Here is a 14,696-nt window from a genome sequence, read left to right as displayed (position 1 = left end):
TTTGTAGATTTGATGGGCCAAATGGCCTGCTTCCACATTGTATGGATTCTAAGGTACAAGGGAAGGGATTCCTCCAGTTAATCTTGGAACAACTGACTGAGGGGGTGGATGGAGAAATAAAGGAGAACTAATTTAACCCTTCTTCACCCACGAGCATAACAAACTGCAATATTCCATCTGGAACCACAGCAAACTGGGGAACCTTTGACAGGGTCTTCGTTGTAGCAACGTTGAAGCACCTATTTAAAAAGGTTATGTGTGACACTTTAAAATCTTTCACTAAATCTACGGCATTTGTCAGTTGAAAAATGCAATCTTCCTTTCTTAATTGGGTCCAGGTCCCTATTTGGTTTATGTTGGTAGAGGAACAGGCATCAGTGACTTGACAAGACAAGGCTCTTATCTTAACAGGATGCAGTTTATTGCAGGACGGTAGTTATCCATAAGTTACATTTGTATGTGTTATGACTTAAATAGGAGCAGTGCGTTCAGATTTGACCTCCACTGTTCCACAAGCTGTCACTAATGTGTAACTAACTAATTTAATCACCAGGGTGATCAATTTGTCTGACCGACTGCTCTCCAGGACAATAGCAATTCACGTCAGGTTTCATCATTAACAGAAAAATAACTTTACTATAAACACAATTATTCTTTAACAAATGGCAGAGAACAAAGAAAGGATTATTAATTTATTTTTATGTAACTTAAACTGTATCCTTTGAACGCCAAAAACACACAGACACATTCATAAATAACTTAGCACCAGACAGATGGTTTGATATAAATATGAATTGAATCATTTATTGAATTGAATCATTTATTGTCATGTGTATTCAATGTAAAAATACAGTGAAAAGTGTATACCTTCACCATACATCCATGGCGCCGTTCGCATTAACTTGGAATAAGATAAGAAAAAAAAAACTTAAGAGAGTCCAACTTTCCTTTTCACTGCCGTAGTCCCACTCCAGGCTTTCCAGCCCTCCCCATGCCTCCACCACAGTCCCGATCCGGGCTTTCCAGCCCTCCCCATGCCTCCGCCACAGTCCCGATCCGGGCTTTCCAGCCTTCCCCATGCCTCCGCCACAGTCCCGATCCAGGCTTTCCAGCCCCCCCCCCCCCCCACGCCTCCGCCACAGTCCCACTCCAGGTTTTCCAGCCACCCCATGCCTCCGCTAGCGTCCCACTCCGGGCTGCGTCACTGGCTTGCTCTCACTGCCACTGCCCCACCGGCCCATGCTCGCCGTCCCACTCTTGATCCACCACCATCGCTCAGGCCCCACACTCGATCCGCCGTTGCTCAGGCCCCACACTCGATCCGCCGTCGCTCAGGCCCCACACTCGATCCGCCGTTGCTGCAGGACACAACCCGAGCATTTGGCTCCCGCCAAGCGGTTCCCGGTCGCGTTCCAGCTACTTCCTGACTCCTTAGGTAGGTAGTTAAAAGGGGTGGGGCATGGAAATAGGGTGAATAATAATAGATAGGGAAAACAAATCACTGAAAATCAAAAGTCTAGATCACAAGAAGGAGAGTTAATTCTCACAGTTCTTTTGATTTTAGCAGTGATGATGTACTTTTGCCCATAGAACGATGGTTACTTTTCAGTTTGATGGTTGGTCAGGTGGACCTAGGTCTTTTCTTGTATTCAACTTCTTCCTTGTAAATTTGTTCGGGGTTTTCGTTTGTCTTTTCACCCTCAACAAGAGAAAGGAAAAAGGTATTTTCTTTTAAAAAATACCCCGAAAGAACTGCCGATGCTGGAAATCAGAAACAAAATCAGAACTGGCTGGAAAAACTCAGCAGGTCTGTTGGCATCAGTGGCAAGAAATCAGAGTTGACTTTTCGGGTCTGGTGACCCTTCTTCAGAACAGATGGTAGCTAGGAAAAAGTTGGTTTTCTTTCTTCAGGCTCTATCTCCACTTTTCATTTAATCCTGACCCCTTCCCCTCGCTCTATCTCCTGCATTAAAAAATGACTTTTTTCCCAGCTACCATCAGTTCTGAGGAAGGGTCATTGGACCCAGAACGTTAATTCTGATTTCTCTCTGCTGAAGCTCATTAGAGTCATACAGCACAGAAACAGACCCTACAGTCCAATTCTCCCACACACGATCAGACATCCCAACCTGGTCTAGTCCCATTTGCCAGCATTTGTATCCCAGTATCCCACTAAACCCTTCCTATTCATACACCCATCCAGAGATAGTAAGAACTGCTGATGCTGGAGTCAGAGATAACACAGTGTGGAGCTGGAGGAGCACAGCAGGCCAGGCAGCATCAGAGGAGCAGGAAAGCTGACGTTTCGGGTCGGGACCCTTCTTCAGAAATGGAGGGGTGTTGATGGGTTCGGCAAGTGAACCAACCACAGCATCCACAACCCAAGCTATAGATCTAGTCAAGAACCTTAGACCTTATAAACTCCCCTTCACACACACACACACACATACACATAAATACACACACACATACACACACACATATACATACATACACATACATATACACACACACAATAACAAAATATGGGTGTTATGCCTGTAGAGAAAACTGAGGAAGCAGCTCAATGGTCTCATTTCACAGAATCTGATGAGATGGTTCAAACACTGCTTCTTGCTCTTCCTTCTCCAGATGCTTTTACTAGTTTGCAGGAGGCACAGTGTGGCTGGTTCACTCTTATAAAAGGTCTGTGACTTGTTAATTAAAAGTCACAACTTACAGCACCTGCTGAAGGAAGAATAAGTTGTCTTCTTTCGTGTTTAAAATTGCTTTTACTGCACAGAACAGAGAGAGTTCCTGAGCCACACTTGTTGCTCGCATCTTTAATTTCATGTTTAATTCTACCTCCTACCTCATCCCAATTGTTTGGGGCCTATTGACAACTCCGACTACCATCTCTTGGTGATTCTCAGCTCCATCCATAATGATTTCACAAAAAAGATTAGTAGGGAAATTAACATTTCATGATTAGCTTAGTTTAGGTTTAATCACGCAATCAAAATTTATTTATTGATTTACATTATTTTGCTTAACAGAAATTGATGTAGATTTTAATTGGGTGGCACAGTGGTTAGCACTGCTGCCTCACAGCACCAGGGACCCGGGTTCGATTCCACCCTTGGGCAACTGTTTGTGTGGGATTTGCACATTCTCCCTGTGTCTGTGTGGGTTTCCTCCCACAGGCCGAAGCTGTACAGGTTAGGGTGGGTTACCCGCAGTGTGTGGGTTAGCTGTGGAAAATGCAGGGTTATGAGGATAGGGTAGGGAGGTGGTTGTGGGTGGGATGCAGCCTTAATGGGCTGAATGGCCTGCTTCCACACTGTAGCAATTCTATGAAATGCCCCCATGGAATTGTGAACAAGGTGAAGACAACACACTAACATTTTACAGGACGGAGCTGAGGACTCCTGTTTAGCTCATTCCCATTTCAAGATTAAGGCCCCATGGCGAAGTAAAGGGAAAAAAAACACACATACTCCCAGCTGATTAGCCACTCGTTATCAGCAACAAGACGCGGCAAAAAGGGAATTGCTGGAAAATAAAAGCCGTATGCTCTTTACATTTTATAATCCTTTCGTCTTTCATCACTCTAGGCTCTGATTGGCAAACCAATACTTTTTAATGTTTCTCAGTACATGTGGCAATAATACAATAAAATAAAATCAAAGAGGGCAAGGGTCTTAGGTGAAAGATCACTTGATGTAGCCTATATTTTGCAATTGCTCACAGACCCTGAGGACACCATCTCATTGAGAGCAAGAACTCATTACCTGTCAGCTTATGGTGAGACACAAAGGTTGCTGTTTCTCAATTGAAGATTTATCAGTAAGCTGAAGATGATCCTGTGGTTTTAAGCCACAAATCAGTATTGTGGCATGAACAACAGAGGGAAGTGAATCAGTGTATTCAAGGACATCAAACAGAGGTGAAACTGATCAACAATGTTTGAGAAAGGTGAGGTTAATAGTCTGAGACAAAGTTCCAGCAGAAATGTCAACCTGTTTTCCTTTTTTATGGAGTGTTCCCTAATCTACTTTCTTCTCCTAATCAACCCTGTCATTCCCTCCTTTTGATTTTAAAGCCATTCCTGTCCTTTCTTTTCACAGCCTTGCTGCTTTTGTTTGCCACCAAATTTTGACCACGCTGTTAAAGCTCCTCAGATGGGCTTTATTCCCAGTGCAGGGAAAAGGCCATTTGGCCCATGATGTTCATGCTGATTCTCCACCAGGGCTGTCCCCTCCTACTCTACAGTAAAGCTTGACACTAGCCCACCCTTGGTGTCTTAATTGATCCTGAGATGAGTTTCTGACCATGTATTCTACCACTCCACCCCTTGATATCATCCAACTTTCCCTGTTTCTGATTATAAGCTTGAACACTCACCTGTGCATTTTGTTCCCTCTTGATTTGGACCATTCCAATTGTAGGCTATTGAGTTGGACGATCAGCCATGATCATGAAGAATGGCAGAGCAGGCTTGAAGGGCCGAATGGCCTCCTCCTGCTCCTACCTTCTTTGTTTCTATGTCTCCTGCCAAGCCTCCCATCTTCTACCCTGTCAATTTGTGCCCACTCAACTCCTACCATGTGTCAAGTCTATTTCATCCCTAATCTCACTGACCTATACCAATCCTCACTTCACCAACCCTTTTGAGTTAAAACTCTCATCTTTATTTTCAAATTTCTCTTTGGCCTCCTTTCATCACCCTCATTTTCTGTATCCTCCTCAAGCCCCTACAACCCTCTGAGATCTCTGCTGTTGTGTTTTATATCTTACGGCTGATATGCAGTATACCATTCAGGGAAATGTTCATGATATCATTACTGTGTCATAGCACACACTAAAAGATAACATTGATACAGGAGTTCGTGCCAATATATTAACGCTATGCATGTGACTCTCAGTAAATGGTGATCTGCGTTGCACCTTACAAGAGACAGATCACACTGGTACACCAATACACATGCTCACTGGCTTCTCAAAATCTTCTACCTGGTGAATACCATCAGTCTAGCAGTGGCAGGATACCTCAGTGCAGATTCAAACTGCAAGCACTGTGGTGAAACAGACCAGGAGAGATGGAATTGAATAGCCCACAATCCCAAACAGCTGACCCTGGCCCACTCATACACAACCAAACAATTTTGAGAATAACAACATGTTGCATCCCAAAGGTGACACAGCCCAGCTTATTGATCTTCCAAGGAACTCCAGTATGCATATTCAGAGTAGGTTGTGATTGCAACTGAATGAGATGAGGAGAACAGATATCATTTCAAAGGTTGATCATCTCACAAATCAGTGTAACTCTATCACATGCAACTTAAAGTGAGATGACACTGTAAGAGCAAGGCCAGATCCTCTTAAAAGGTTTCAGTGTAAACTACCAACATTGGAAGAATGAAATCCTAAATTTTCTGGAGCCAGGTTGTTTTCCAAAATAAATGTTCACCCATTTAGCAGAAGAATCCCAGGAGCTCACAACATTTAGGATGGTACTTTTTTTCTGACGGTTACTATTTGACCTGTCAGTACGCCAAGACCTATCCGAGCAACACAAGGATGGGATTCGAGAAGATGTATCTAGCTGTATTCACATTGCTGATGATCATGGGTATGACAAAGGCAGAGCATCACCATAACCTTCACATATTGATGATGGGAGTGGATTGGCATTTAATAGCACAAAGCACTAGGCCAATATCAGCAGGACAGGCCTGTTTTTTGTGTCTTAACTCTCCCACAGGTTCTGTCCCAATCTAAGTACATTCAAGCATGTTAAACAAATGCTAATCCTTGCATTTAATGAGGATCGTTTCCTTAGATTTTTCAAATTGTCTCAACACATATTCCCAACTTCATGAAAAAGGTATCTTTTTTGAGTGGAGCAGATCTGGCAGCATCTGTGAAGAAAAATCAAGAGTTGATATTTCAGGTCTGGTGACCCTCAGAACCGGACCTGAAACTTTAACCTTGATTTTTCTTCACAGCTGCTTCCAGACCTGCAGAACTTTTCCAGCAACTTCTATTTTTGTTCCTGATTTACAGCATCCGCAGTTCTCTCGGTTTTTATCTCCTTTGAGCGATGCTCAAGGACAACGAGTGGCAAGACTATCCCAGAGGTTGTGGTCCTTGACGGACCTGCATGGGGTTGTGAACTGTTCTCTGATTTTCAGTGGACCCAGACAAAACAGCCAACATCATCAAAGACCCATCACACCCTGGTAATGACCTCCTACAACCTCTTCTGGCAGGCAGAAGATACAGAAGCCTGAACGCACCTACAATCAGGTTTAGGAACAGCTTCTTTCTGGCTGTTATGTGACTGTTGAATCGACTCTAGCCTCAAATAATGTAACCTGTATGTCTCTGAATCTTTTTGATCTGTACATCCTTTGCTTGCTGTGATCTGCCTATACCGTTTGTAAACATAACTTTTCACTGTATTTCAGTACACATGACAATAAATCAATCAATCAATTACAAAATGGTGAGATGCCAGTGTCATAGAGTCATAGAGATGTGCAGCACAGAAACAGACCCTTCGGTCCAACTCGTCCATGCTGACCAGATATTCTAAATTAATCTAGTCCCGTTTGCCAGAATTTGGCCCATATCCCTCTAAACCCTTCCTGTTCATATATCCATCCAAATGTTGTAATTGTGCCAGCCTCTGGCAGTTCATTCTATATACACACCACCCTTTGCTTGAAAAAGTCGCCCCTTAGACCCCTTTAAAATCTTTTCCCGCTCACCTTAAACCTATGCCTTTTAGTTTTGGACTCAAATGCCCTGGGAAAATGACCTTGGCTTTTCACTCCATCCATGCTCATGATTTTACAAACCACTATCAGGCCACGCCTCAGCCTCCAGTGCTTTGGGGAAAATAGCCCCAGCCTATTCAGCCTCTCCCTATAGCTCAAACTGTCCAATCCTGGCAACATCCTTGTAAATCTTTTCTGAACCCTTTCATGTTTAACAATATCTTTCCTATAGCAGGGAGACCAGAATTGAAAGCAGTACTCCAGAAGTGGTCGAACCAATGTCCTGTACATCTGCAACATGACATTCCAACTCCTACACTCAATGCACTGACCAATAAAGGTAAACATACCAAAAACCTTATTTACTAGTTTTGAGGAAGGGTCACCAGATCTGAAACGTCAACTCTGATTTTTTTCTTCACAGATGCTGCCAGACCTGCTGAGCCTTTCCAGCAACTTCTGTTTTTGTACCTTCTTTATGATCCTGTCTACCTGTGACTCCACTTTCAAGGAGCTATGAACCTGCACTGCAAGGTCTATTTGTTCGGCAACACTCCCCAGGATCCCACCATTAAGTGTAGAAGTCCTGCCCTGACTTGCCTTTGCAAAATGCAGTACCTCACATTTATCCAAACTAAACTCCATCTGCCACTCCTCAGCCCATTGGCTCATCTAATCAAGATCCCATTGTACTCAGAGATGTCCTTCTTCGTTGTCCATTACACCTCCAATTTTGATGTCATTCACAAACTTACTAACCATATCTCCTGCATTCATACCCAAATCATTTATATAAATGGTGAAAGGCAGTGGATCCCGCACCGATCATTATGGTACACCATTGGTCACAGGCCTCCAGTCTGAAAAGCAACCCTCCACAACCACCCTCTGTCTTCTACCTTCGAGCCCGTTCTGTACCAAACAGCCAGTTCTCCCTGAATTCCATGTGATCTAACCTTGCCAACCTGTCTACCATGAGGAACCTTATCAAACACCTTACTGAAGTCCATTTAGATCATGTCCACTGCTCTGCTCTCATCAATCCTCTTCGTTACTTCTTCAAAAAACTCAAATCAAGTTAGTGAGACACGATTTCCCATGCACAAAGCCATGCTGACTATCCCAAATCAGTTATTGTCTTTCCAAATACATGTAAATCCTGTCCCTCAGAATCCCCTCCAACAACTTACCTACCACTGATATCAGGCTCACCAGTCTATAGTTCCCTGGCTTTTCCTTACCACCTTTCTTAAATAATGACAGCACATTAGCCAAACTCCAGTCTTCTGGCACCTCATCCATGGCTATCGATGACACAAAGATTTCAGCAAGGGGCCCAGCAATCATTTCCCTGGCTTCCCACAAACTTTGCACATTTGCCCCATGCTTGTGTGAGTTTCCTCTTGGTGCTCTGGTTTCCTCTCACAGTCGAAAGATTTGCAGGTTAGGTGGATTGGCCATGCTAAATTGCTCATAGTATCCAGGGATATGCAGGCTAGGTGGATTTGATGGGAAATACAGGCATTACAGGGATAGGGTAGAAGAGTGGGTCTGGGTGGGATGCTCTTTGGAGGAGGGTCGGTGTGGACTTGATGGGCCAAGTGGCCTGCTTCCATACAGTAGGGATTCTACGATCTAAGGCCAATCTGACGTCTGTGACGGTGACTGTGGGGACATAGAATGCATTGAGATCATCGGGGAGGGATGCACTGTTGTCAGTGATTCTACTCGATTTTGCTCTGTAGCCCGTTATATTGTATAAGCCTTGCCACAATCAACGTGTTTGTGTGCTTAGTCCAGGACTCTAGCTTAATCTTCTATTGTTTCTTGGTGTCCCTGATGGCCTTGCAATGATCGAATCTAGATTTCCTGTACAGGTCAGGGTCATCCAACTTGAATGCCTCAGACCTAGACTTCATTAGAGAGTGGATCTCTCAGTTTATCCATGGCTTCGAGTTGGGGAACACTCGGATTAACTTCTTTGGCATGCAGTCCTCTGCACATTTACTGATGGAAGTCTGTGACAGTGGCACTATACTCATTTAGCACCTCAGTTGTTCCCTCAGACCAACACTGTACAGGTATTTCTGCTATAATGCATGTTTTGTTAATGCAAATTGGCAGTAATGCGATTGATGAATAGTGGACACTGTTTGGATAATGCAAACTTTCTGCTGTACAGATATAGTAATTTCCCTCTGGCGATTTTCTATAGCCTTCTGAAGAAGGGTCCAGACCCGAAACGTCAGCTTTCTTGCTCCTCTGCTGCTGCCTGGCCTGCTATGTTCATCCAGCTCTACACTCTATTTGTAGCACTGTATCTTTCATCAAATGTACTCATCACTTCCACAAGGAATGGAATGTAAACTGCTGTCAGGATAGCAGAATGGGCAGCAGGTAGTAAGGACCTCTCCTCCACTCTGGGTGAGACAGAGACATGCAAGAAATATTGAAGCAAGGTAAACATATCTCCGACATGCTAACATAGACACACAAACAGAGACAGATACATGCTCACACTGAAACACAGACATGCAAACATACAGAGACAGACAGACACACAAACATACACAGACAGATAGGCACACATAGACACATACAGATATCATGTAGAGACTCTAACATCTAAAATATTGCAAATGAACAATTATGAAATAAAAATTAACATGGGCTACAACAGGTAGGTAACAGACTTGCACTTCTACTCTGCTACCACCACCTCAGGACGTCCTAATGTATTTCACACCCCAAGAAGTCCATCATTGAAATGTAGTCCTCCTGTAAGTTTGGAAATCCTAATTTAAGCTTATAAGAAATAGAAGCAGGAGCACACCATTTGTCCCATTGGATCTGCTCTGCCAAATCAATAAGATCATGGCTGATCTCATTTAGGCCTCAACTCCATTTCTCCACTTGCCCCCTGAAACACATAACTCCCTTGTGAATCAGAAATCTGTCTAATTCAGCCTTGCACATATTCAATGACCCAGCCACCACCGCTGGGTGAGGGATGGGGTCCAAACGTGAACAAATTTCAGAGACAAAATTGCTCCTGACCTCTGTCTTAAATGGGAGATCCTTAAATCTAGATTCCACCACAAGAGGAAACACCCTCTCAGCACCTATCCTGTCAAAAGCCCGCCACAGAATCCACGACATTTCAATAAGATTACCTCACATACTTCTGAATTCCAATGTGTCTCGGCTCAAGCTGTCCAACCTTTCCCCAAAAGGTAAAACCCTCATGTCAGGAATCAGTCTGGAGAAGCTACTCTGAGCTGTTTCAAAGCAATCCTTTCTGAAGTAAGCTGAACAAAACTGTACTCAGTACCTCACTCAGCAGGAGTCCAGTGTCACTAAGACCCTGTACAGATGCAGCAAGAATTCATGGACACTCCACCCCATTTGCAATAAATGCCAACATTTCTGCACATTGCGCGCCCATAGAAAAACATTTCAGCCCACCCTTTCCTCATATCACTGCCATTATTACTTCTGTTTAGAATGTTGCCAATTCTCTTTAGAAGTTCCTGGAGTCCAATGCAGGTGTGAACTTATCTTGAGGAAGGAATTAAATCTCAACGCAGTTTCAATATGTTCCCAAAGCAAGTGCTGAGAGGGATAGAGTGATACCGTTCAATCACAACACGTAGAGATCAATCCCAAATAAATACAGCACAGCCATTAGTAAATAACTCATTTCATTTCCAAAATACCCTGTGTGTAAAGCACGAAATACACATTTGAAGTTTCAAGTCTATATACAGACTCAAAGGTTATAAAACAATTGCTGTTTCCAGATGGTACAAAGTGTTATTTCACCAGTGTGTGGTCAAACCTGGAGAAATCCTGCAACAATCTCCATGGAAAACCTATGGATAAAAAGACAAATGCCATTTTAATGCCAATTTAATTGGCCAAGCTGGAGGTCTCATGTGGAACAATGAGCTGAATGGATTAACTGGCACACGGTCAGCGAGGAAGATCTTGTCGAAGTACAGCTTGCAGCTGTCCTACAAGGGCCACCAGCCAACGTAGAAGCTGCCTCTGTCATGCCCTCTCAGACAGGCAGCGTGAAGAGGGTTAATGGGTGTCACAAATACATGACTTGCCACTTTTCACCACTCCAACACCCAACCCACCAAGTCCCAAACGTAAGAGACCGGCATTTCTGCAGCAACTTTCATCACCTACAGAATTTACAAATAATTGTGCTTATGCAGAGGAGTCACTATCAAAATGTAGGAATCGTGGCTGCAGATATCAGTACAACAAGATCCCAAAAATTTGAACTGTGAGCGAGAGCTGCTGCACTGTCGGAGGGTCAGTGCTGAGGGAGCGCCGCACTGTTGGAGGGTCAGTGCTAAGACAGCGCCGCACTGTCAGAGGGTCCGTCCTGTGGGAGCGCTGCACTGTCAGAGGGTCAGTACCGTGGGAGCACTGCACTGTCAGAGGGTCAGTACCGTGGGAGTGCCACACTGTCGGAGGGTCAGTGCTGAGGGAGCACTGCACTGTCAGAGGGTCAGCGCTAAGACAGCGCCGCACTGTCAGAGGGTCAGTACTGTGGGAGCGCTGCACTGTCAGAGGGTCAGTACCATGGGAGCACTGCACTGTCAGAGGGTCAGTCTTGAGGGAGCGCCGCACTGTCGAAGGTCCTTTGGGTAAAGTTCTAAATTGATGCTACTGTCCTTGTTCTCTGGTGGATACAAAAGTTTTCACAGTCACAGTTTGGAAGACCTGCCAGGAGCAGGTATTGGGTGTAGCATACTTAAGCCTAAACTGATATCACTAAAAGGAAATAATGTCCTTATTTCTGGGAGCTTGCTGCATGTGAGTTGGCAATCATGTCTCCTCCAGTACAAGTTTTAGTTTAAAAGTACCAACACTGGGCGTGAAATCACTTTGGTAAGAAGTGAGGTCCTGAAAGACACTGAGTAAGATCTTTTCTTGATCTTCATGTCCCTCAAAAAGGTTTTCAGACCAGGTCCTCCTGTCAGGATTTCATTTGGCCATTCGAAGCCTGCAGTCTTTCAGATTTCCACCTACAGGGGCATCCTGAGGGAAGGAAGGAGTCCTGTCACCAGGAGGAGCAGCATGTTGTGCTGTGTGCTGACACTCCTGTTGCACAAGTTTCCACAGCAGCAGCTAATCTTGTTGACAGTTGAAATGGGAAGCCCACAAACCTCCGGACTCGCACAGCCTCGAAACGGAAAACGGATTGAACGACTTTCAACATCTGAAAGATTAATACACTGTCAGGGCTGCAAATTATGGCAAGGCCTCGCAGTGAAGACCAATGATATATTCTACACTTTGTCACTATGGAAATGATGGAGGGCTTTAATTGAAAAAAAAAGCAGTGAGCTTCAGATAACATACCTTGATCTTCATTTGTTGACATATTTATAGATGTGTCCAAAAGCAGATCAGCAAACCCTTAAAAATGAGAAAGGTTAAGGAAAATATTAAGCAGAGCAGGTTAGGAAGCATTTCTTTACCTGCGAATGGCTTGAGTGGGCTGAACAGACCTCTTCCCATTCTTGTGTAAAAAGCTGGATGGACCTGAAGGGGCATCTGCCTCTTCAACAGGGAGAAAGAGTATTCACAGGTCTCTTCTTGTTTCCTGTGTAACGGTCTTGAGAGATCCAAATGGGCCTCCATCTATTCTGGGTTTAACAGGTTCAAGAGGGCTGAATTGCCTCCTCCTGCTCCTGTGTAAGGCTCTAATGGAGGCTTCCTCTTGTTCCTGTGTAACAGGCTCGAGGAGGGGGCTAAATAGCCTCCTCCTGTTCCTGTACTAAGATTGGCTTTCAATTAACAGGTAAACCTTAATAGCAATCAAGAAGGTGGGTCATGTGGTGGGGAGGAGAGAGAAGAGGGGGGAAGAGAGAGGTGAGGGGGAAGAGGATTGGAATTTGCCAGGAGAGGGAGAAATTGCAAAGGTACAGATATGGGCAGGGGAGAGAAGTTTCCTTGGTGTGAGGTGGGTGTTGGGGGTTTCAGAGGGTTAAGGAGGTGCCAAGATGTCTTTTGCAGTGCCTAGTTAATCAGCTCTGCACCGGCAGGACAAAAATTGAGCCTCCTTGTTGTGCCAGGCCTGACAACTGAAGGGCTGGGAAGTTGCGGATATTATATTGGATTAGCACTCCCATTACAGGAGGCTTTGTTTGAATGGAAATGGACATGAATGCTGGCAATAATGAGCAAGATATCCTCAGTGATCAGGATTGGGATCTGTTAGCATTTCAGATGATTCAATGATATTTGATTCTGCCGATAAAGGGTGAATGAAGGCCATGACCGATGTAGCAATGGAAATTGGGATATGGTCAAGAGGGCAGATTCAGAGGAACTCAGAGATCTCAAAATGTTGGAAGGACCAGAGGAGGTTAGAGAGATAGGGAGAGGTGCAGGGATTGGAGGAGATCACAGAAATAAGGAGGGGTGTAGGGGCTGGAGGAGATCACAGAGATAGAGAAGGGGATGTAAGGGTTGGGGAAGGTTACAGAAATAGGGAGGGGTGTGTGGGCTGGGGAAAGTTACAGAGATAGGGAGGGATGTAGGGGCTGGAGGAAATTACAACGAAAGGTAGAATATAAGTGCTAGAGGAGGTTGCAGACAGCAGGAGAGAAGTGGGCCCTGGAGGAGATTGTGTTTGGGGCCAGAGGTCTGAAGGTGAGATTTGAAAACAAGGATGAGAATTATAAAATGGAGCCACTGTAGAACTGGGAACCAGTAGGTCATCAAGCAACAAGGGGAGTGGTTAATGCATAAATGGGGGCTGGCACAAGTTTCAAGTAGCAGAGTTTTAGAGGAGCTTATGTTAAGATCAGTGAGTGATGAGGAAATGATCATTAAACGATGTAAAAGCATAATATAGGTATTAAAAAGGAACGAATGCGTGTTTGAAGAGTTGTGGGATTAAAATAATGGGTTATAGAAATGGATACAGATCGATTGCTGGGACATAATGGGCTGCTATGCGATGAGGCAGCAGTACATCAGGACTGAACTGAGAGTTGTCGAGGTGGATTCATGTCTGGGCACAAAGCTCAAATTAAGGTGGTCAGAATCAGGAAAGACTCCCACAGAACATTGCTTCAGGAGATTAAATACAGAAATGGCTGATTGCACAGACTCAACATGGTCCTGGGAGCAAACAGGCTTTATGGGGATGTGTACTTTCACCTTGCAAAGCATTGCGTTATACTACACGGTACTGAAGCAATCGCAAGTTTGCTAATAACACGAGGCAATTTCATAAATAACAGAGATTAAGATGAGTACTTACGATTATATGGGCCTTTGAAGTAACCCCAGGCACAAAATTTCTGATTTGAAGTGCAAGCAATGGACTTTAAATTCTCACGACAACTGTTGTCAGTACACCCATAGCATTCCATGCCATTTTTACGCTCTGTTATTAATCAGACCAGTGTTAGAGTTGTGAATTAAAACAGTTCTATTCACCTTCTAAATCAAAAGAAATACGCAGCAGTTCTATATTACCTATTTTAAACTCACAACATCCCAAAGCGGTTTCCAACACTAGTCATTTATATTTTCAAGTGTAGTCATAGTTTTAATGCAAAAACAAAAGTTTTTGGTACCAATCTTCTGACAGTGCGGCACACCCTCAGCACTGACCCACCAACAATTGAAGGGTCAGTAGTAAAGGAGCACTGTACTTCTGATAGATCAGTACTGAGAAAATGCCGCACTGGCGGATGGTCAGTAATGAGCACGTGCTACATTGTTGGAAGGTCAGCAATCTGGAGGCTTGGTACTGAGTGAGCAGTTCAATGATAAGGGTCCATGCTGAGGGAGCACCGCACTGCACACCCTCAGCACTGACCCTCCGACAGTGCAGTACACCCTCAGCACTGACCCTCCAACAGTGCAGTGCTCCCTCAGCACTGACCCTCCGACAGT

The 14,696-nt window shown here is 44.3% G+C and overlaps 1 protein-coding gene across 1 annotated transcript in view; it reads right to left on the bottom strand.

Annotated features, from left to right (window-relative positions):
* Positions 1-11,363: 11,363 nt before the first annotated feature.
* LOC125487963 overlaps positions 11,364-14,696 on the bottom strand; it is a 15,471-nt gene continuing 12,138 nt past the window's right edge. Inside the window, exons 5-7 of the mRNA XM_048620682.1 lie at positions 14,056-14,181; positions 12,144-12,200; positions 11,364-12,000 (exon numbers count right to left, since the gene is read on the bottom strand). Coding sequence (XP_048476639.1) covers positions 11,807-12,000; positions 12,144-12,200; positions 14,056-14,181 — 377 coding nt within the window. The 3' untranslated portion in view covers positions 11,364-11,806. The remainder of the gene's footprint in view (positions 12,001-12,143; positions 12,201-14,055; positions 14,182-14,696) is intronic.

This window comes from Rhincodon typus, chromosome 47, assembly GCF_021869965.1.
Source record: "Rhincodon typus isolate 14 chromosome 47, sRhiTyp1.1, whole genome shotgun sequence".
Classification (NCBI taxonomy): Eukaryota; Metazoa; Chordata; class Chondrichthyes; order Orectolobiformes; family Rhincodontidae; genus Rhincodon; species Rhincodon typus.
This window is presented reverse-complemented; position numbering and strand designations above follow the sequence as displayed.